Source organism: Rutidosis leptorrhynchoides, chromosome 8 (assembly GCF_046630445.1).
Source record: "Rutidosis leptorrhynchoides isolate AG116_Rl617_1_P2 chromosome 8, CSIRO_AGI_Rlap_v1, whole genome shotgun sequence".
Classification (NCBI taxonomy): domain Eukaryota; kingdom Viridiplantae; phylum Streptophyta; class Magnoliopsida; order Asterales; family Asteraceae; genus Rutidosis; species Rutidosis leptorrhynchoides.
Window position 1 is genome coordinate 368368740 of NC_092340.1, and position 24280 is coordinate 368393019.

General features: G+C 34.8%; 3 protein-coding genes across 3 annotated transcripts; all 3 read right to left on the reverse strand.

Moving 5' to 3' along the window:
* Nucleotides 1-11970: 11970 nt before the first annotated feature.
* LOC139862288 (28 kDa ribonucleoprotein, chloroplastic) lies at nucleotides 11971-13961 on the reverse strand. Its single transcript, XM_071850863.1, has 4 exons — nucleotides 13469-13961; nucleotides 13193-13294; nucleotides 12776-13048; nucleotides 11971-12392 (listed from the first exon to the last, which is right to left on the reverse strand). Exons 1-4 carry the CDS (start codon nucleotides 13871-13873, stop codon nucleotides 12339-12341), a joined length of 834 nt encoding a protein of 277 aa, XP_071706964.1. The 5' UTR covers nucleotides 13874-13961; the 3' UTR covers nucleotides 11971-12338.
* Nucleotides 13962-16115: 2154 nt separating this feature from the next.
* On the reverse strand, nucleotides 16116-17579 carry LOC139864728 (plasmodesmata-located protein 2-like). Its single transcript, XM_071853299.1, has 3 exons — nucleotides 16613-17579; nucleotides 16408-16521; nucleotides 16116-16303 (listed from the first exon to the last, which is right to left on the reverse strand). Exons 1-3 carry the CDS (start codon nucleotides 17448-17450, stop codon nucleotides 16116-16118), a joined length of 1140 nt encoding a protein of 379 aa, XP_071709400.1. The 5' UTR covers nucleotides 17451-17579.
* A 3560-nt stretch (nucleotides 17580-21139) lies between these two features.
* Nucleotides 21140-23878, reverse strand: LOC139862856 (pentatricopeptide repeat-containing protein At1g06143). Its single transcript, XM_071851488.1, has 2 exons — nucleotides 23781-23878; nucleotides 21140-23297 (listed from the first exon to the last, which is right to left on the reverse strand). The coding sequence occupies exon 2, from the start codon at nucleotides 23278-23280 to the stop codon at nucleotides 21607-21609; it is 1674 nt and encodes a 557-aa protein (XP_071707589.1). The 5' UTR covers nucleotides 23281-23297; nucleotides 23781-23878; the 3' UTR covers nucleotides 21140-21606.
* Between the last annotated feature and the right edge of the window lie 402 nt (nucleotides 23879-24280).

A 24280-nucleotide genomic window follows, 5' to 3' on the forward strand; every position in this document is an offset into this window, starting at 1 on the left:
CTCTTCTCTATTTTACAGTATAAAAACACAAAATGGATAGACAACCCAATATTTTAAGAGACCTACCCGGAGACATGATTGATGAAATCTTGTCTAGAGTCGGTCAGAATTCTTCGGCACAACTATTTAAGGCGAGATCAGTTTGTAAGACATTCGAAGAACGTTCCAAGAATGCCTTGGTTTATAAAAGGCTTTCGTTTGAAAGATGGGGGATATCACATTGGGAAATCCATAAGTTACGATGTGTTTACTTTGACTCATATATTGCGGGGAACCCAAATGCTATTTTACGCAATGGGTTAAGAAATTATTTTGACTCAATATATCCGAATATTGGACTTCGTGATTTAGAAAAAGCGGCTAACATGCAACATAAAGAAGCATGTTATGCTTACGGATTAGTAATGTTCGCTTCTCACCAAAGTGAGAACAAGAACATCGGGCTACAACTATTAAACAAAACGTTTCCACAAGTGACGGAGTCGGTAATTGGGGTAAGAAATGAGGTTTTTAGATTGTTACGGGACTGTTGGACATTACGTAACCCTCGTCCCTTTGATGACGTTACAACACGCTGTCTTATCAACGGCCATAACGGTTATGTTCCACAAGACCAAGGATGGGAAGTAATCCTAGTAAAACCAGAATGCATGACTTGTTTCTGGACGTATGAATTACGTGTCTTTATTGCCTTTGCTGAACGACTTGTGTACTAGCTAGAATTATCTTCACAACCATCTTGTATCAAATTTATTATGTGCTATATTTCATGCTATATGTAAAATAAGCGGTATTGTAAGTTTGTAAAATATTGTGTAAAAGTTTGAACGCGAAATATTATTATAATCAGTTTTTCATATAGAATTGTAGTAGTTGAATTGTATATTAGCTACTAAGTATGAACTTAACGGGTAGGTACTACCCGAATTTAAACTTATAAAACGCTAATATGAAGAAAAAACTTTTATAAATGAGTTCATATTATGCTACGAAATACTATTAACTACTCTTAATATTCTGTATGATTAACTTGGTCCATTTGACTATTTTGAAGGAAATGGCACCGACTACTCGACACACCGTGAATATGAATGAAGAGGAATTCCGTACTTTTCTAGCTTCAAACATAGCCGCAGTACAGGCTGCGCTACATACTAACAATAACCTTGGATCTAGCAGTACAGGAAATCGTGTAGGATGCACCTACAAAGAATTCACTGCCTGCAAACCTTTGGAATTTGATGGTACCGAAGGACCGATCGGATTGAAACGGTGGACCGATAAGGTCGAATCGGTGTTTGCCATAAGTAAGTGTACTGAAGAGGACAAAGTGAAGTACGCTACGCATACCTTCACAGGTTCTGCGTTAACATGGTGGAATACCTATCTAGAGCAAGTGGGACAAGATGATGCGTACGCACTACCGTGGTCAGTATTCAAGCACTTGATGAACGAGAAGTACCGTCCCAGAACCGAGGTCAATAAGCTCAAGACAGAACTTAGAGGGTTACGAACCCAAGGATTTGATATTACCACGTACGAAAGACGATTCACAGAATTTTACCTATTGTGTCCGGGAGCATTCGAAGATGAGGAAGAGAAGATCGACGCGTTTGTGAAAGGATTACCGGAAAGAATCCAAGAAGATATAAGTTCACACGAGCCCGCCTCCATACAACAAGCATGTAGAATGGCTCACAAACTAGTGAACCAGATTAAAGAAAGAATTAAAGAACAGACTGCTGAAGAGGTCAATGTGAAGCAAATCAAAAGAAAGTGGGAGGAAAACGGTGATAAGAATCACCAATACAACAACAACAGCAATTACAACAATAGTCGCAACAATTATCCCAACAATCGCAACATCAATCGCAACTACAACAAACGGCCCAACAACAACAACAACAACAACAACAACAACAACAGCAGCAGCAACTACAACAATCATCCCAACAACAATAATAACCGCAACAAAAACAACAATCAGAAGCAGCTATGCCAAAGGTGTGAAAAGTATCACTCGGGGTTCTGCACCAAATTTTGCAACAAGTGTAAAAGAAATGGTCATAGCGCGGCGAAGTGTGAGGTCTACGGACCAGGGGTTAATAGAACGAAAGGAACAAATGGTGTCGGAACGAGTAATGGCGGAGGAAGTAGTGTCGGAGCAAGTTATGCCAATGTAGTTTGTTATAAATGTGGAAAACCGGGCCACATTATTAGAAATTGCCCGAACCAGGAGAACACGAATGGACAAGGCCGCGGAAGAGTTTTCAATATTAATGCGGCAGAGGCACAGGAAGACCCGGAGCTTGTTACGGGTACGTTTCTTATTGACAATAAATCTGCTTACGTTTTATTTGATTCGGGTGCGGATAGAAGCTATATGAGTAGAGATTTTTGTGCTAAATTAAGTTGTCCATTGACGCCTTTGGATAGTAAATTTTTACTCGAATTAGCAAATGGTAAATTAATTTCAGCAGATAATATATGTCGGAATCGAGAAATTAAACTGGTTAGCGAAACATTTAAGATTGATTTGATACCTGTAGAGTTAGGGAGTTTTGATGTGATAATCGGTATGGACTGGTTGAAAGAAGTGAAAGCAGAGATCGTTTGTTACAAAAATGCAATTCGCATTATACGAGAAAAAGGAAAACCCTTAATGGTGTACGGAGAAAAGGGCAACACGAAGCTACATCTTATTAGTAATTTGAAGGCACAAAAACTAATAAGAAAAGGTTGCTATGCTGTTCTAGCACACGTCGAAAAAGTACAAAATGAAGAAAAGAGCATCAATGATGTTCCCATTGCAAAAGAATTTCCCGATTTATTTCCGAAATAATTACCGGGATTACCCCCACATCGATCCGTTGAATTTCAAATAGATCTTGTACCAGGAGCTGCACCAATAGCTCGTGCTCCTTACAGACTCGCACCTAGCGAGATGAAAGAACTGCAAAGCCAATTACAAGAACTTTTAGAGCGTGGTTTCATTCGACCAAGCACATCACCGTGGGGAGCTCCTGTTTTGTTTGTCAAGAAGAAAGATGGTACATTCAGGTTGTGTATCGACTACCGAGAGTTGAACAAACTTACCATCAAGAACCGCTACCCACTACCGAGAATCGACGACTTATTTGATCAACTACAAGGCTCGTCTGTTTATTCAAAGATTGACTTACGTTCCGGGTATCATCAAATGCGGGTGAAAGAAGATGATATTCCAAAGACTGCTTTCAGAACACGTTACGGTCATTACGAGTTTATGGTCATGCCATTTGGTTTAACTAATGCACCAGCTGTGTTCATGGACCTTATGAACCGAGTGTGTGGACCATACCTTGACAAGTTTGTCATTGTTTTCATTGATGACATACTTATTTACTCAAAGAATGACCAAGAACACGGTGAACATTTGAGAAAGGTGTTAGAAGTATTAAGGAAGGAAGAATTGTACGCTAAGTTTTCAAAGTGTGCATTTTGGTTGGAAGAAGTTCAATTCCTCGGTCACATAGTGAACAAAGAAGGTATTAAGGTGGATCCGGCAAAGATAGAAACTGTTGAAAAGTGGGAAACCCCGAAAACTCTGAAACACATACGCCAGTTTTTAGGACTAGCTGGTTACTACAGAAGGTTCATCCAAGACTTTTCCAGAATAGCAAAACCCTTGACTGCATTAACGCATAAAGGGAAGAAATTTGAATGGAATGATGAACAAGAGAAAGCGTTTCAGTTATTGAAGAAAAAGCTAACTACGGCACCTATATTGTCATTGCCTGAAGGGAATGATGATTTTGTGATTTATTGTGATGCATCAAAGCAAGGTCTCGGTTGTGTATTAATGCAACGAACGAAGGTGATTGCTTATGCATCTAGACAATTGAAGATTCACGAACAAAATTATACGACGCATGATTTGGAATTAGGCGCGGTTGTTTTTGCATTAAAGACTTGGAGGCACTACTTATATGGGGTCAAAAGTATTATATATACCGACCATAAAAGTCTTCAACACATATTTAATCAGAAACAACTGAATATGAGGCAGCGTAGGTGGATTGAATTATTGAATGATTACGACTTTGAGATTCGTTACCACCCGGGGAAGGCAAATGTGGTAGCCGATAGGACAGAGAACCCATTCGAGTAAAATCTATGAATATAATGATTCATAATAACCTTACTACTCAAATAAAGGAGGCGCAACAAGGAGTTTTAAAAGAGGGAAATTTAAAGGATGAAATACCCAAGGGATCGGAGAAGCATCTTAATATTACGGAAGACGGAACCCGGTATAGGGCTGAAAGGATTTGGGTACCAAAATTTGGAGATATGAGAGAAATGGTACTTAGAGAAGCTCATAAAACTAGATACTCAATACATCCTGGAACGGGGAAGATGTACAAGGATCTCAAGAAACATTTTTGGTGGCCGGGTATGAAAGCCGATGTTGCTAAATATGTAGGAGAATGTTTGACGTGTTCTAAGGTCAAAGCTGAGCATCAGAAACCATCAGGTCTACTTCAACAACCCGAAATTCCGGAATGGAAATGGGAAAACATTACCATGGATTTCATCACTAAATTGCCAAGGACTGCAAGTGGTTTTGATACTATTTGGGTAATAGTTGATCGTCTCACCAAATCAGCACACTTCCTGCCAATAAGAGAAGATGACAAGATGGAGAAGTTAGCACGACTGTATTTGAAGGAAGTCGTCTCCAGACATGGAATACCAATATCTATTATCTCTGATAGGGATGGTAGATTTATTTCAAGATTCTGGCAGACATTACAGCAAGCATTAGGAACTCGTCTAGACATGAGTACTGCCTATCATCCACAAACTGATGGGCAGAGCGAAAGGACGATACAAACGCTTGAAGACATGCTACGAGCATGTGTTATTGATTTCGGAAACAGTTGGGATCGACATCTACCGTTAGCAGAATTTTCCTACAACAACAGCTACCATTCAAGCATTGAGATGGCGCCGTTTGAAGCACTTTATGGTAGAAAGTGCAGGTCTCCGATTTGTTGGAGTGAAGTGGGGGATAGACAGATTACGGGTCCGGAGATTATACAAGAAACTACCGAGAAGATCATCCAAATTCAACAACGGTTGAAAACCGCCCAAAGTCGACAAAGACCTACGCTGACATTAAAAGAAAAGATATAGAATTTGAAATTGGAGAGATGGTCATGCTTAAAGTTGCACCTTGGAAAGGCGTTGTTCGATTTGGTAAACGAGGAAAATTAAATCCAAGGTATATTGGACCATTCAAGATTATTGATCGTGTCGGACCAGTAGCTTACCGACTTGAGTTACCTCAACAACTCGCAGCTGTACATAACACTTTCCACGTCTCGAATTTGAAGAAATGTTTTGCTAAAGAAGATCTCACTATTCCGTTAGATGAAATCCAAGGATATATATATTAATTGTACTAACCAAGGATATTTTGTTTAGTATTGCTTCAGTAACTATAGCAACCATGATATTACTAACAAAAAATGCTAACAACTATTGCCTGCACATAAACACGATACTGCTGGTAGCACGTCGTTCAAACCCCGCAGCGAAGCTGTAGTGACCCTAACTTTTCCATGTTTATATATATTAATTGAGATTGATATTTACATTATTAAATGTTTCCAACATGTTAAGCAATCAAACTTGTTAAGACTTGATTAATTGAAATATGTTTTATATAGACAATTGACCACCCAAGTTGACTGGCGATTCACGAACGTTAAAACTTGTAAAAACGACATGACGATATATATATGGATATACATATGGTTAACATGAGATTATGATAAGTAAGTATCTCCATAAGTATATTAACAATGAGTTATATACATATAAACAAGACTACTAACTTAAGGATTTCGAAACGAGACATATATGTAACGATTATCATTGTAACGACATTTAAATGTATATATATCATATTAAGATATATTAATATATCATAATATCATGATAATATAATAATTTAACATTTCATTAGATATAATAAACAATGGGTTAACAACATTAATTGAGATCGTTAACTTAAAGGTTTCAAAACAACACTTACATGTAACGACCAACGATGACTTAACGACTCAGTTAAAATGTATATACATGTAGTGTATTTAGATGTATTAAAATACTCTTGGAAGACTTCAAGACATATATTAAAACACTCATACTTAACGAAAATGGTTACAGTTACTTTCCCATTCTTTTCTTTCATCAAGAATTCTAGTCGTATTCTTACCCGTATTATACACAGCTTCAAAACGTACTTACTATGAGTATATACCAATAGGAACTAGCATGGGATTCCACTCTTGATTATGTCATGTATGACTAATCAATTTTAACTTCTACCATGAGCTAGTCAACTAACTAGAACTCCTTTTAACCCCACTCACCACTCACCAATTACCACTCATCATTCACTCCATTTCACTTCCAATTCTCTTTCTAATTCTCTCTCAACACACCCACACTATTATGAACGTATTTTTCCAGTAGTTAATCATTATCTTCATCAAAAATCACTTCAAGAATCAAGCTATAATCATCATAGGAAGAACACTTCAAGAACACTTCAAAAATCCCTTCAAGTTTACTAATTTACTTCCAAGCTTTCTAATCCATTCCAAGTAATCATCTAAGATCAAGAAACCTTTGTTATATACAGTAGGTTATCTTTCTTATTCAAGGTAATATTCATATTCAAACTTTGATTCAATTTCTATAACTATAAACTATCTTAATTCGAGTAAAAATCTTACTTGAACTTGTTTTTGTGTCATGATCCTACTTCAAGAACTTTCAAGCCATCCAAGATCCTTTGAAGCTAGATCATTTCTTGTCACTTACAGTAGGTTTACCTACTAAACTTGAGGTAGTAATGATGTTCATAACATCATTCGATTCATATATATAAAACTATCTTATTCGAAGGTTTAAACTCGTAATCACTAGAACATAGTTTAGTTAATTCTAAACTTGTTCGCAAACAAAAGTTAATCCTTCTAACTTGACTTTTAAAATTAACTAAACACATATTCTATATCTATATGATATGCTAACTTAATGATTTAAAACCTGAAAACACGAAAAACACCGTAAAACCGGATTTACGCCGTCGTAGTAACACCGCGGGCTGTTTTGGGTTAGTTAATTAAAAACTATGATAAACTTTGATTTAAAAGTTGTTATTCTGAGAAAATGATTTTTATTATGTACATGAAACTATATCCAAAAATTATGGTTAAACTCAAAGTGGAAGTATGTTTTCTAAAATGGTCATCTAGACGTCGTTCTTTCGACTGAAATGACTACCTTTACAAAAACGACTTGTAACTTATTTTTTCGACTATAAACCTATACTTTTTCTGTTTAGATTCATAAAATAGAGTTCAATATGAAACCATAGCAATTTGATTCACTCAAAACGGATTTAAAATGAAGAAGTTATGGGTAAAACCAGATTGGATAATTTTTCTCATTTTAGCTACGTGAAAATTGGTAACAAATCTATTCCAACCATAACTTAATCAACTTGTATTGTATATTATGTAATCTTGAGATACCATAGACACGTATACAATGTTTCGACCTATCATGTCGACACATCTATATATATTTCGGAACAACCATAGACACTCTATATGTGAATGTTGGAGTTAGCTATACAGGGTTGAGGTTGATTCCAAAATATATATAGTTTGAGTTGTGATCAATACTGAGATACGTATACACTGGGTCGTGGATTGATTCAAGATAATATTTATCGATTTATTTCTGTACATCTAACTGTGGACAACTAGTTGTAGGTTACTAACGAGGACAGCTGACTTAATAAACTTAAAACATCAAAATATATTAAAAGTGTTGTAAATATATTTTGAACATACTTTAATATATATGTATATATTGTTATAGGTTCGTGAATCAACAGTGGCCAAGTCTTACTTCTCAACGAAGTAAAAATCTGTGAAAGTGAGTTATAGTCCCACTTTTAAAATATAATATTTTTGGAATGAGAATACATGCAGGTTTTATAAATGATTTACAAAATAGACACAAGTACGTGAAACTACATTCTATGATTGAATTATCGAAATCGAATATGCCCCTTTTTATTAAGTCTGGTAATCTAAGAATTAGGGAACAGACACCTTAATTGACGCGAATCCTAAAGATAGATCTATTGGGCTTAACAAACCCCATCCAAAGTACCGGATGCTTTAGTACTTCGAAATTTATATCATATCCGAAGGGTGTCCCGGAATGATGGGGATATTCTTATATATGCATCTTGTTAATGTCGGTTACCAGGTGTTCACCATATGAATGATTTTTATCTCTATGTATGGGATGTGTATTGAAATATGAAATCTTGTGGTCTATTGTTACGATTTGATATATATAGGTTAAACCTATAACTCACCAACATTTTTGTTGACGTTTTAAGCATGTTTATTCTCAGGTGATTATTAAGAGCTTCCGCTGTCGCATACTTAAATAAGGACGAGATTTGGAGTCCATGCTTGTATGATATTGTGTAAAAACTGCATTCAAGAAACTTATTTTGTTGTAACATATTTGTATTGTAAACCATTATGTAATGGTCGTGTGTAAACAGGATATTTTAGATTATCATTATTTGATAATCTACGTAAAGCTTTTTAAACCTTTATTGATGAAATAAAGGTTATGGTTTGTTTTAAAAATGAATGCAGTCTTTGAAAAACGTCTCATATAGAGGTCAAAACCTCGCAACGAAATCAATTAATATGGAACGTTTTTAATCAATAAGAACGGGACATTTCAGAAGCGCCGTCCACTTTACTAGTTCAAGGGTATTTTAGGAAGTTACTTATATTAATGTTGGATGTATCAAAATCGTGGAAATATCATTTCCCTTTTTACCTCAAACTAGCGTTCGAGCCCTCGCTTCGCGGCGGGGGTTCGGTTTCAATGTATTTTATTGCGTTTAGTTTGTAAAATCATTTTGCGGTTAACGATGATGTCGTTGAAGCGCAACTCGAGTCGAACTAAAAGGTACAACCCGTGAAAGATTTAAATGTTATTTTAAATTAACAATATATGTGCATCTCCGCGTTTCGCTATGGAATTGTCGACTTTTAAAAATTTAACGGAGAATTAACGTGTATGAAAAGTACCCCAAATATTTAGCGTTTTTTAAAAAGCGTCCGTTTTGCGTATAGCTAGTGACATTGTGTTCCTAAAATTATTTCGAGTTTAACGATGGTGGCGGAAAAATTTAACTCGTTGCGAGCGCGAAGATATGGCCCGTTGAATATTTGGGTGGAGTTTGTTTAAGATTTTTTATGAGAATGAGTATTTGATACTTTATCCCCCTGTGTGGGGGGGTGGGTTTGATTTTTTGGATAAAGTGTGGGGGTTTTGTTGTTCAATTTAAAAAAAAAAAAACGCGGAAAGTCGAAAGTACCCTTGAGTACTATTCATTATACCTATATCTAAATGATAAAGTGGAAATGAATAGTACTATTCATTTCTCCCACTTTATCCAAACTTAACCCCTTAACTTCTTTCACTTTATCTAAACTTAACCCCTTAACTTTCATTAACATACAAATCGAACCCTCCACTTTATACGTATATTTTCCCCAAAATTTCACAAACTTAACCCCCTAACTTTTATTAAAATACAAATCGAACCCCACTTTACTAACTTTTTTTTTTGTTTTTTACTAATATTCAGTTTCCACAAACTTAACCCCTAACTATTCATTTTTCCCACTTTATCCAAACTTAACCCCTTAACTTCTTTCACTTTATCTAAACTTAACCCCTTAACTTTCATTAACATACAAATCGAACCCCCCACTTTATACGTATATTTTTCCCAAAATTTCACAAGCTTAACCCCCTAACTTTTATTAAAATACAAATCGAACCCCCACTTTACTAACTTTTTTTTTTGTTTTTTACTAATATTCAGTTTTCACAAACTTAACCCCCTAACTTTTATTAAAATACAAATCGAACCCCCACTTTACTAACTTTTTTTTTTAAATAAAAACCCGAACGCTAAAAGCATCAACTTTCACAAAAGGAACAACCCTTCAATGTTATGTCGAAAAAAATTCTTTTTTACAAAATAGATCAAGACTTTTTTTTTAACTCGCATTCAAAACGGAGCCCCCGGCGCGAAGCGAGAGCTCCACAACTAGTTTTGTCTATGTCTTTTAGATATAAGTATAATATAATATAATATAATATAATATAATATAATATAATATAATATAATATAATATAATATAATATAATATAATTATATGGGTACTCATTTTCTTATTAAAATTACATGAATCGTCCTTCACATTTGATAAAGTGTACAACGCTAGTTCTTCTTCCAACGTCAGTTAAAACTATCCGTTTTTGCCTCCCATTGATCCAGATTAAATTTTATAGAATCGCGCAATTATATTGAGACATCTAAAACACGTATTAGACTATAGATTTGGAAATTATTATTTAGTGTATTTGTAGTTGTTCTTGTAAGATTCCTATTTTATGTAATTTATAATTTGTAATCTTTTTCTACATTAACAATGCAAGTTTTGTTTATTTATTTTTATGTTTACCATCTCATTAAATTAATTTATAATATTAGCACAAAATCATAGAATATTATTTTATACTTTAATATTGAACTGAACACTGAAACATTCTTCTATTTCCTCAGCTTCAAAGTTCTTAAAAACTTTGAATTGAACACACACGTCACCCGTTCATGTGCTCATAAGTCGACTTGCACACGCTTTATTATACTTTCTTTATAGATGGTTACAAAAACTGCTGTATCACAACACTAGTCTAAATCTTTAATCTTTGCGTAAAACCATCGAGATAGGTGTTTATAAATTAACAACTTCCAATTTGTATATTTGTATGACAATTCGTTCTATTTGACTTATTCTACTTTTAGCTAAAACATAGCCTAATTGACCAAAGTAACTTTTCAATCATGAGTTTGAGGTTCATTGAGACGAGTATGTGCAATATGGGCAATAGTGTTGCCTAAATCAAGAATCAAAACGGTCTCACAACTAGGGGTGTTTATGGTCCGATCTAGTCCGGTTTCGACTAAATCTCAAATTAAATCAGCATTTACACTTTCAACATATATTAAACCAGAGCATTTACAGTTTCAACATATATCAAACCAGATCAGATCAAGAAAACCGTCTTGCTGGATGGTTTGGTCAGGTTTAGGTTGGTCCAGTTTGGCTGATTTGACTGTTTCGAGTTCTTTTTTTTTATTATTATTTCTTTTATTTTCATATAATATATAACATAAAGGTGCATATATTTTGATTTTTACTGAACTATCTTCTGATTTAGTTGTCCTATGTTTTGACTATTTTCAAGTATGTTATTTATTGTGCAATGAGTTCAAGTCACAAAGAAGTAAAAGAAGTCAGGAACATTACTAACACTATACAAGGATAAATTGTAAAAACGAAGTTTAGACACATTGAAAAGTAACAAATAGATACTCCCTCCGTCCCAAATTTATTGTTCAATATTCCAAAAAAAAACTTACAAATCTCCATATCCATGGGTGTATACTTAAAGTATAACTGATCTACAGTATCTCACAATGGTTTCCATCTTATTCGTATGCTAAGTTACTAATATATGGTGATTACTATTCACAAATTTCACAAGATGAGCGACATCGTTTAGAATCTTTGAATCTTCATCTAACGAACATACTTAAGTTAATGCGATAATAATCTTTGTGTATCAAACACAAACTTCTATCCAAACTTTAATTATACCATTTCTATCTTCTAAGTTCTAACCTCATTCATACACTGTAAAGTCAGTCCTAAACATGCAGATGCCAACAAGATTCAATAAAATAAAGACTCAAATAACATACTACGTAATACATTCCAATCACATTCTAAATTCCCTGGTGAACATAGATGTCAACAAATGCACCCCAATTAGTAACAAGTTATCAAGTAACCTTGTGTTCCAATTTCTTCATTTATTACTCCAGTCATCATAACACATGAGTACAAATCTAGCATCATACTATGAATGCCATGCTACAAAATGTGAACAAAATAGATAATAATTGTGAGCTAAGGAAACTGCTATCCCAATAAACAATTTGGTTCCTGATTAATTTCCTCGTTTTCTACAAAGGGACTTGGTACAATGCTAAAAGGATGTCGTATACACATCAAATGTGAGTATTGAGCATACAACAATTCATCTGGGATCCGATACCTATTCGTGCTTTAACTTGAAGTATTAAATCTTGGTGAGTCTTACTGCTTTTTACCTTGTGCTAGACTAACCCGCAGTGATCGTCCTTCTAGCTCCTGTTAAAATACAGCACGCAATCATTTTTTGTGAAATACCTTGAAACATGGTGCAGGGGGATGTAGTTAAGGTTAACAGGTTGAACGGGTTGGATAACGGGTCAAACAAGTTTCGGGTTGAAACTTTCAATTTTATATAATTTATTGAAACGGGTCAGGCCAGTCAACCAGCAAACACTCTTTAGCTGATGTAAGAATGTGTTATTATACTTTAGAAACAGTATTATCACAATAAGAATCTAAATCCTTTCGCAAAGACACATTAGTAAATTCTAACTTTTTACCCTCATTTGACCCGTTTAAGATAAAAATATACAACCCAAATCGGCCCACTTATAAGTTAACGCCAACTCCTAATGTTAGCTAAAGTTATTAGTTATTACCACTCCGTTAAGAATCTGAAGAGCTGTCTCCATTTCTGATTTCGTTGAATAACTAACGAAGCCATAACCACGAGACCTTCCTGTTTCACCATCATATAAAACCCTAGCTCCAACTACGTTACCATGTTCACTGAACAGCTCTGTAAGACTCTCAGATGTAACTGACCACGAAAGATTTCCAACAAATAGCTTGTTCTCGGTCTCTGGATATAAAGGCTCTTTTGGCTTTGGTTTGTCCGAAAAGTTCACCCTTAACGTCCTACCACCATATTCCTGCAAAAAGTTATCAACTTTCTTAATTAGAGGTGGCAAGATTGTTAGGTAACATGAGTTAGGTAACGGGTCAAACCGGGTCGACTAAATGAGTAAATGCTTTTTGGGTAAATGGCGAAACCCTGAACAAATTTTCGAACTTACCCGTCCATCAAGATTTTCAATGACTGCTTTGCAATCTTCAATAGTACTCATTGTCACAAATGCAAACCCTCTGCTCTTACCTGTTTCCCTGTTGTAAAGTACCTAATAATCACCTTAATTCATTAATACCATATTAACATTGTAACCATATCAACCAACAAATCAAAACCTGATCTTTTATAGTACATATTTAACACCAAATATATAAAAGATTCAATTTTTACAATGTTTATATGAGTAACACAAATGGGTATACATAAAGATTTACATTTATACCTCAACAAGTTCCGGGATACCATAATCTTGAATTATTCCGGCGAGCTGAGCACTGTCACAAAGATAAGGCAAGTTCCCAAAATAAAGCTTTTTATTTACCGAACTATTTTCCTCAATTTGATCTCCGCCGTTGCCGGAAACTTGTTCTTCCACCTCTTCCGCCGTCACTGATACTGCAGCCTCTTCTTGAGCCACCGACGCCGATACTTTCATTGCTGGATGCTTACTGGAAATCGGAATTGGATCAATTCTCAAATGAGATAAGGATGATGAAACTTGTAACATTGATACTGTTGATGTTAATCTAAGAAAGATGGGATCAGAAATCAATGATTTTGATATTGAGTTTGCTTTGCATTTGGAAAATAGGGAAGTGATGGCGGTGGTGGTGGTAACGGCAGCCATGGTGAGTGGTGACTGATCCGGTGGTGGTTCTGGTGGTTGATGGTTGGTTTGGAGTGGTTGTGGTTTTGATTGATGGAAGCTGCAGTGAAATACAACGTCGTGGGTTTTTAGCCATTAATGCTGACGTGGACGGATGATATCCAATTGGGTTAAAGTGAGTGGGATGATAAGATTCTTGTGGGGTCAGTATATGGAAACTAATTTTCGTTTGATTTTTAAGCCTTTTGGAAGCTGTGCTTTAAACTGGTTGTAACTTGTAGGGTAACCAAATGTGGTTAATTTTTAATTTTTTTTCCTTCTCGGGATCGAGTTTCCCACTCAATATTAGATAGCTGGCTGCCGTTTACTATCACGTGAGAGGTACACCGAGCTCATTGAACGCCTACACATGTGATTGATCGATTAGTTGATTATCCACCAATGCCCATAGTATAAAAACTTTTTCGTCCATTGTCATCCATACCACTATGTGAAGACCACACACCTAGAGGCAAAATAATTGAAAGTTGATAACATTCCCAACTTGTCATTTTTCATATTTACACTTACACTTAATAAGACAGGTTTAACGTTTGTTAAATAATATTTGGATTCTTGAAACTGATTTTAATTTTTTATTCTATTTTTTTTTTAAGTTTGGAAATCCAGTTTTAGCATTAGACCATCTTTAACGCTTGTGTGTTGAGGGGTATGGCAGCACGCTCATCAAGCACCCCACCCCACCCAGCAACACGCCCATCATCCCCTTCGGGAATAAAGATGGTCTTAGTTTGAGCACAAGTTTGTTTTTTTTTTTCTGAACGTTCAAGTTCCATGCTTGTCTACTATTTGAACTTATTGTTAATTTTTAATTAGAGCTCTTGCTCAAGAAACCAGGGATTGAATCTTCGTGGAGAATGCATTTTAGGCCTACTAATTAATTTGTATGCAAAATATGTACTATAACATTAATTTATATGCAAAATATGTACTATAACATTAATCAGTTTTAGCAATTAGTGTTTGAACTGATTGAAGATAAACTGGGCAAATTCATAGCCTTTGAAGTCGAAATGCTACCGGCACACACAAAGAACAAAAATGTTTGGACGATCTAACAGTATCCGCTATCCACGTTGTATAATTGCTATGCCCCATTAAAGTGATTGAAGTTACAGGTTCATTTTGGATTAAGGTATTGTCAGAATCCTTGCGAGTTGGAGTAACAAGGTAGTGATAGAACTAATGAGAGATTTGTGGAAATAAAATCAGTAAATAGGTCAAATTAGTAGCAGACTCAGGTTAACTAACTTGAAACATTCTGTCTGATGTATTTTTTTACACTATAAACTTTTCCTAGATACGTACCTGCTTATGAAATCTGGTACCTTAGAAGTTAGAACGTTGACCGGCCCTATAAAATGCTCCTACTTGGTAATATGGAATCCTAGGTTGCAAAAATCGCTACTTGGAGTACTCAATCAGGACTGACTTTTTAGGGAGTACTCAGCAACTTGGCATAACTCAGATGCTGACCAAGTTTGACTTTGACCGAGTTTTGACTGATGTTCCAAGTAATCCCGAGTTTTGGCTGAGTTTTAAACCAATTTTCCGAGTAACCCCAAGTATTGTCAAATTGACCGAGTTTGACTGTCGCCGAGTACTCCCCGAGTTGCAAAAACCGTGTACTCGCTAAGTAATTCCGAGTTCTACAACCCTATCTGGAATCATAATCATTGGTACTTACAACAGTTTAAGACTCTAGTTACCATACAGATAACCTTGAGTCAATTATGTTTTTGGGAGTACTTGATTGAAACTTTGATTTCCTGATGACATTTCTTTCTTACCCAACCCATTGATACATTATATGTTCCATGTGTTGTCTTGGATTTGGATTTAAGAATGCCCAAATGTAAATGGTGATTGGTTCCATGGGATGGGCAACAAAATTATTAATCATATGCCTAAAATCGCAATTTTTTCAACTATCGAAAGAGGTTGGGTTTCGAAACACGCCCCCATTCTCATTTCACCATGTCATCATACTAGTAATCACAGTGAATCTTGACATCGCCTAATTTCGATTTGGTCTAAGACTTTTGTACTTTATTATCTTAGTCCCTTAAAAAATAAAACAACTTGAGAAGATAAAAAGGCAATCTGGGAGAAAAAGATGGAAAGGATAAACAAGCACATGGCTTTAAGCCATAAAGGGCCAATGTCTAACAAACATAAATTAAAAAAAAGTTACATCTTTCTTTCATCTTTTCCACCATTGACAAACATTCTTTCCATCTTCAACACCATTAACAAGACAAGCATACTTCCTATTTCTAAATATGTAACCAAAAAAAACTATTTGCCTCATGGATTTGAAAAAGACCAAAGAAAGAACCCACCTCAAAAATTGGATCTTTGGTTCCTTTGATGAATACCAATCTCCTCCACCTTTCAATAATCTAATCCACATAACAATAAAAAAAATTAGTACCATTAGTTGAGAAAAATAAAACAAAATCATTTTGATGATAAAGTTTCTAACTTTTACTCACCATCATGTTTCTTGGCTAAATTTTTAGCAAATAGTAAACATATTACTATAAACCCAACTCCTGCTGCCCCTCCTAAGATAATTGCCACTGTTTTCCCAGTATTTGACCCTGTCTCTACAATTATAAAAAAACTCCCATTTTAACATTTAAGACTAAATTTAACATACTTAAAAGGTGACATTAATTGTACTTAATTAAGCCATACCTGATGATGAATAAGATGGTGAAGAATATGAAGAAGATGATCCAGATGATGAATATGGAGATGAATCAGAAGATGATGATGAAGAAGACGAAGATTGTTTGGGATTGGGTACCCCATTAGGATAATAACTAAAACTAACAAAACACCTATGTAAATAAACTTGACCTGAAATTGAACTCCCACATTCAACTTGAGATCTTTGAACAGCACTTTTAATACACTCCCCACAATCATTACTTCCTAAATCACCTTGACATTGACCCAAAACATAAACAGATTCATAAACATTTGTATAAAATCCACCATTTGCATTTCCAATACCATTTTCTAAACTTGTAAATGCAGAGTCCCTTCTTTCTTCAAACCCAACCCCACCACTATTTGTTGACCCACAAGTTTTATAAAGCATTTCCATTCCAGATATTTGAGCAAACCCTGAAACTTCATAAAGCATATAACAACCTAAAAGTTGCAATCTTGCAGCCACAGTTTTGCCACAAAGTTTGTCCATCAAGATTGGTAGTCTGCTGACACAGTTGTAACAATCAAGATTACTTAAATCACCTCTACATTGAAAAAGACCAGAAATTGAAGATTGCCCACTTCCACTTGTTGTCTTAAAGAACTTTGCTTTTGAAGATTGTTGAATTAAGGTCCCAAAAATGGCAGAAAGTGCAGATGAGTAAACCCCATTTGGGTCTTGAAAAGTTTGTTTTGCACATCCTTTGTATACTAAGTTTGTGTTGTCTGGTGCAGACTTAACAAGTGGAGTGATAATAAGAATTAACAACAACAATGAGATAAGGGAAAGGGGTTTTCTGGGTAACTGAGTATACATTTTAAAATAAGGTTTTTGAGTTGATTAAATCATGGGTTTTGGGAGAGATTTGATGGGGTTCTTGATCTTTGGTAAAGCGATGGGTTTGATTCTTGAAGTATAATTCTAGGTTTTGAGTTTGGGCCTACCACCCATATTTAACTTTATGAGGATATGAAGGAAGGATATTGGATGTAAAGAGGGTAGGAGTATATAATCTTTAACTTCACTAGTATACTATTTATTACAGTAGTTTTCTTAGTTTTTGAAGGAAAAAAAGTTATATATGTAGACAGTGGGAAACAGAAATTCTTTTTACCAGGGCCAAAAAAAAAAAAAAAAAACCTTAAAAGCATAACAATTTTTTGGGTAAAATATGAATGTTTTTTGGTAAAATAGGGAGGTTTTTGAGTAAAATATAAAAATTTTTAAGCAAAATATAGAAGTTTTTGGGTCAAATAAGAAGACTTTTGAACCCCAAAAAAATTCACTGGGGCCAAAATCAAAAAATCTAAAATTTTTTGACTAAAATTTCTAATCCACGGGGGGCGGGTGCCCCGCTTGTCCCTTACTACTTCCGCCCTTGTATATACCATGTGTTTTTTTTTTCTTTCTTAAATAACGATTACCATTAAAATTAGGATGACTTCGCTAATAAATGATGAATCATATAAATCGATTACAACAAAACCAATGGACCATTAAAGCTCGAAAAGCGTAAACAATTTACAACAAGCCATTTGGTTTAATATAACATGTGAATGAATACAACTAGTGTTCATTTATTCAATGTTCAAGTTAATTGGTCTAAACCATTATCACAATGGTTTAATCAAAAGGCTGTGTGATGTTATAATAACACCACTCCCAACCATCCTGCTCACAATAGACTGACATTAGGGCGAAACCGATAATAATGGTTTACTTTTTAAAAGTTTGTTCGAATCTTATTAGATATATAATTTGAGATGACCAGAAAAAATGTCGAAATGATCACCAATATTATTCTTCAGTTGGGTGAAATGCTTTTGAGTCAAGAAACATAGATCATCCCCGATTAACTTGAACGCGTAAACGTATAGTGTTGTCATATTAATTTTTGTTTATCATGTTCGATCATTTTGATTTTTATATATCTATAAGCAAGAAGTCTATAAATTTCACTTTCTACTAAAAAGCCAAAACACATTACGGAGTAATATAGTGGTGGACTTGTTTAGTAAACGTTGGTGTTATTCAGTACTTAATTGGATAGTATAATAACAAAACCATATTGTTTAGACAATTCAAATTCAAATTCAAATTATTCTTTATAAAGAGAAAGAAAACGAGATATGTTGTTATTAACTTCAAATGTCCCCCACAAACACGCTCTACATGAATAAACAACCAAATTCTGCTCTTCCCAAGTTACTCCGTATAAAAGAAATACATACATTTAAACCATTCAACTTAATTTTAAAGGATTCATAAGAATATGTAGGCTGGAAGCAATGTTGACATTAGGAAATGACTTCTTGACGGCAGATCTTGTGAGATAATAAGAAAGAGTTGAGAACGGTCAAGGAATAAACAACTTTATCGCATACATCTAATTAAAAAATTGCCCGCACTCTCTATCAAAAACCTCATATGTTTATCAATTTTTAGAGTATGAGTTTATAATTTTGGGTATAGTTTATTAAGGTATTATAAATTCTAATATTATATTCGTATACAGTTATTATGTATAACTGTATAAGCTGTTCGTTTTGATTAATTTCAAAATCAATCCATATACATAGGATTTTACTCCCAATTAGTTTGGTGACACCATCATAACATAGCCTAGTAATTTGGATAATGATATCCTTATAGTATAGATAGATTCTCAGGTTCAAACATATTAACACATATTTTAGGTGATTATGGAGAAGGTGCGATATGGTCACATGATAACTCGGTTGTGTCACGGAGTAAAAATATTCGTTCTTCCCTGATAGCATGGAAAAAAAGCTTATTCGTTTACCATTTATTTCATTCATGATGATAAATTAAACAAGTATACTATAACAGTTTTTATATATTTCATGAAAATGAAAAAGTATTAAATGTGAATTTTTACCAACCTACATCACATATTCACATGAGATGAATTCAAAGTCATTCAATTCTTAGGCTTCTTTTATGATGGTGCCCCTCATGTGTTCACCTGAATGTAAAGATGATTCCACATTTCCACTGTCATGTAAATCTCATCAACCTATTTTTTAAATATTTTTTATCTGCCTTTTTTTTTTTTTTTTTTTTTTCTTTCCTTTTTTAATACTTTAAGCTTTTTAAATAATCAAACAAACAAATCTACTTTAGTTAAGGATTTGTGTTCTCCATGAGTCCATAGGATTTTAATTTATTAGTTTATGCAAATATTCGTTTTACTTTGTACTACCTAAATCGATTCCCTGACACTGTGGGCAAATCATATTTAAGTATTAAATCATATTTAAGTATTTAACTCTAAACAACCAATATGTTGGCAAAATACATATAAACATCATTAGATGACTAACTCAAATTCTATCTATATATTGACAAAACTAAGAATGCTTATGTTCTGCCTAATTAAATAGGCTTCATCACGCATCACTGCACCTGTTTTATATATTTGCTTAACTATTGTCTAATCAATTTTTACTTTGTATTATTCAGTTGTACAAGTTTAGGACACCATTCTATGAATAAAAAACACATCTATCCTTAAAAGAAGCATTATTTCAGAGCAATACTTTTATTAGGTTTGACCTTTGAGTCTATGACATACTCAAGTTGAGCATTATTGGTCAATTATACTCGTTATGTGCGTTCATGTTTTATGTCTTGTAGTTAATCGTCGTTATCTATTATGGATCAATGACAGGACATATGTTGCTGTTGGTTCATGGAATATGTGCCTAAATGTTTCATGTCCTTTCTCTTGGTCCAACTGTCATCAAGTTTAGCAAACTATCTATCTATTATTGCAACAATTTTACTGTGTTGGTAAAGTGAAAGTAGTTGAGCATGAATTGTGTGATTGGTCAATTAATAATATTTAATCTCATCTGAGGCTGCATGACAGACATAATTACTGAACCTTGCAACTTGCATCACCAAACATTCAAACAATGCCATATTTATTAACGAATGGATAGAAAATAGAAACTAACCTGATTATATCTATCAAACCAGAAAAAGAGCCCAATGCAGGCCCAAAAAGCCCTTCTTAATTGAGTTCTGCCCCATTTTATCTTGGATATTTGGTGGAGTATTTTCCTTCAGTTAAATCTTTCATACTGAAAGTGGAGATTATAATCAAAGCAAACCATAAACAATCTCCATTATACTTGATTGTAAGCTCCTTTTGATCAGCTTCAAGTTTTTGCAATTAGAATTTGAACTCCTGTAGCATGTTGACTATCAAAAGTCAAACACTAGTAACTGCCCTCGTCAATTGGGCCAAGTCGATCCCGGAGCGGCATCAACTTCTCCTTTCAAGCAGAAACAAACCAAAGAGCTTTTCAAAATAGTTTTTAGCTCACTATAACCACATTGAGTCATCTTGGATACAAACTGCCATTGCGATCAGTTTTTTTAAGCTCGGCACACTCTGTACGAATAGCACAACTTTCATGAAGAACAAGATAATTAGGATGTCCTTTAGGCCTACATAGTTGCTATCAAGATTCAAGAGTTTTAGAGTACACACGTGTTCAATTTTATTTTATATATGACTACTATATTTAGCAGGTTCAGCCAAAAGTGAAAAGCCAGACTTCTAAAATTGTATCTGAAATAAGAAATTCCTTACCTAAGATAGCTGTGTGATTACAAGAATCCCCAATTTCTAGCTATTTATTTACAATAAAGAATACAGAATAATTATAAAAACAAAAATCTAAAAAGTTAGGGGAACCGAAATGCTAGACCCATATGGAGATTTTGACACGATGGTTCAGGCGCGCGTAAATTGTAACGTATGGCCCGTCAAGGCCTTCTGTGGGCCAGTTGTTCAATCTGTTTCCGTCACTTTTACAGTTTACAGTCGTTTAAGATGTAATAGATGTTGATCATCTATACCCATGGAGAAACTTTGCATAATCATGCAAATCCGTAAGTTTTGTGCCAATAAATGACATTTCTGCTTACAACGAGCTAATATTTACGAATCAAAAACGTGGTCAGATTGACATGGAGAGCGTACTAACTTCCCACATAGTTCATCCAGCAGGACATAAATTTCCTCAGAAGATTCATGATACTTATCAGAAGCAGAAAACGAATGAATCTTGCCATCTATCTCAATCCAACTTGATCCCGGGCTCTTTTTTTCTACTTGAAGATCCTTCATATTTGTCCTTATTCTAGCTACATCACCCCATCTATTAGCTTCAGCAAACATGTTAACTAAAAGCGTATAATACCCACTATTCTCGGGTTCCAATATCATCAACTTATCAACAGCAATCTGAGCAATTTTCAAGTTCTTTTGAAGCTTACATCCGCCTAATAACGCACCCCAAATCACACCATTCGGTTCCATTCTCATTTCTCTTATCATTTGCAGTGCATCGTCGAGTAAACCAGCCTTGCATAATAAATCAACCAAGCAACCGTAATGCTCAATTTCAGGAAGAATATGAAAATCACGTGTCATGCTTACAAAATACCCCCTTCCCTCTTTAACTAATCCCGCGTGTGTGCAAGCACTAAGGACACTTATAAAAGTAACCCCGTTTGGTTTTATATTCTCGTTCACCATATGATGAAACTCTTTTAACGCTTCGTTTGCATAGCCATGCACTGCTAGTCCTTCAATAACCGAATTCCAACAAAAAAGATTCTTTTTAGGTAATTTGTAAAACACCAAGAGAGATTGATCCAACGAGCCACATTTTGCATACATATCAATCAATGCAGACCCGACATAAACATCAACATACAAATGATGTTTTTTGATATAAAGATGTATCTTTTTACCTAAATCAAGTGCCCCGATGTGCGCGCAGGCTGAGATAACAGTCGTCAGGGTAAATTCATCAGGGATAATATCGTGCGCAATCATATCTTTATAAGTTACTAATGCTTGTTGGTAAAATTTGTTTTGGGAGTAGCAATGTATCATAGTTGTCCATGTAATTAAGTCCTTTTCAGGTATAGTATTAAACAAACACTCTGCAGACTCAACGTCCTTTATTTTAGCATACCCGTCAATCAAAGAGTTACACGAAGCTACATTTTTTTGAGGCATTTCATTAAAAAGTTGTGTAGCAGAAACTAAATCTCCCGATCGTGCAAGAACCGATATTATTGAAGTCCAAGCAAAAACATCCCTCTCCACCATTTCATCAAAAACCTGTCTCGATTCGAAGATTTTCCCGAAACTCGAATAGAAATCAATCAATGCAGTCTGAACATAGACGTGAGATTTGAACCCCAACTTCCATATATGCCCGTCAATAGCTTCTCCAAATCTCGATTGTGGTTGTAAACCACAACCTTTTATAACTGACGAAAATGTATAGCTAGTGGGACTAATTCGAGCAGTCAACATTTTTGCATAAAATTGAAGAGCTTGAATGGGAGATGAGCAACAAACACAAGATCGGATAACAGCGTTATACACAAATATATTCGGACCATCCATCTGAGAAAAGGCTTTGATTGCATAATCTGTTTGATGAAAGCCTGAGCAGGCCGTAATGAACTGGTTAATCATGAAACAATCTTGATTGAAGCTGTTCTTGACCATCCACGCATAGATACATTCAATTTGTGTCAAGTTTGAGCAAGATTTCATGTGTTTGATTACGTTCTCAATATTGATAACGTCCATGGATGTCGATAAAAAACCTGAGAAAATGAAATGAATCATCTTATATTACAAAGGACTTTAAACACCTAAAGTTAATTCGAAAAATACGATCTTTCTTATACACGGTATAAAACTGCAATCATTTATTGTTATTGTTAATTCGAATAATTAGAAGGGTTCAATTCCTGGCTATGCAAATTGTTCAAAAAGGGAGTGTTGACTACAGGGTGGGCATAATGCGCAACTCACCCGGTACCAGGTCTCGCGCTCGAGGTCTTGATTACCCGAGGTTTTACCTTCTATGGGGAACCAATGTGCTTGGGTTTCCTCGCTTAACCATAAAAAAAAAAAAAAACATAGTTGGTACAGGCATAAAAGCAAACACCTGGAGTGCACTACAAATATTACAGTCTGGTGGAATTAACATTTCGATTGTTGAATAATACATTCAATTAAACGATCATTGGCATTTAATTTAACAACAATAGTTAAAAATTAAGCAAATTTTTGACTGATTATACCTTTTGATTCTGCGAGATGGGTTGCATTGTGTGATGAGGCTAATGGATGCAAGTTTGTTGCTTCTGACGTGAAGTGGCTAGTTGAAAATTGGTACTTAAAACAGAAATTAGTGCGAGGGTGATTTGGAAAATGGTAACGAAAATAAGTTGTAATCAAACCGCCAATGTTCATTGGCATAAAAATCTGGTGAAAATTGTAGATGAATTGGGGTTGGATAACTTTATTTATATTACAATTTACAATTAGACCACCTACTTACCGGCTCATTACTAGTAACTAATCACCACTTAGTTACCCGCGTTAGTTACCCGCTTTCACCATGGATTTAACAGATGAGTTATAGGAATTGCGGGTCCCAGTGCTTTTTATTGTTGGACTTGATGCTTTATTGCTTGTACGTTGTATATTAAGAGGAGTATTGTTTTAGCCATGATAGGGAGTGTTTAGTTATCAGTTAGTTATAGGATATTGGTGTTGATGTGGCGCTGATGTGGAAGGT

Coding starts and splice junctions, on each gene's coding strand:
- LOC139862856 (XM_071851488.1), bottom strand. CDS start 23,280: ATGGACGTTATCAATATTGAGAACGTAATCAAACACATGAAATCTTGC.
- LOC139864728 (XM_071853299.1), bottom strand. CDS start 17,450: ATGTATACTCAGTTACCCAGAAAACCCCTTTCCCTTATCTCATTGTTG. Junction 16,522..16,612: donor ACCATCTTATTCATCATCAG/GTATGGCTTAAT, acceptor TTATAATTGTAG/AGACAGGGTCAAATACTGGG. Junction 16,304..16,407: donor TTTAGCCAAGAAACATGATG/GTGAGTAAAAGT, acceptor GATTATTGAAAG/GTGGAGGAGATTGGTATTCA.
- LOC139862288 (XM_071850863.1), bottom strand. CDS start 13,873: ATGGCTGCCGTTACCACCACCACCGCCATCACTTCCCTATTTTCCAAA. Junction 13,295..13,468: donor GTATCCCGGAACTTGTTGAG/GTATAAATGTAA, acceptor GGTGATTATTAG/GTACTTTACAACAGGGAAAC. Junction 12,393..12,775: donor TTCAGATTCTTAACGGAGTG/GTAATAACTAAT, acceptor GTATTTTAACAG/GAGCTAGAAGGACGATCACT.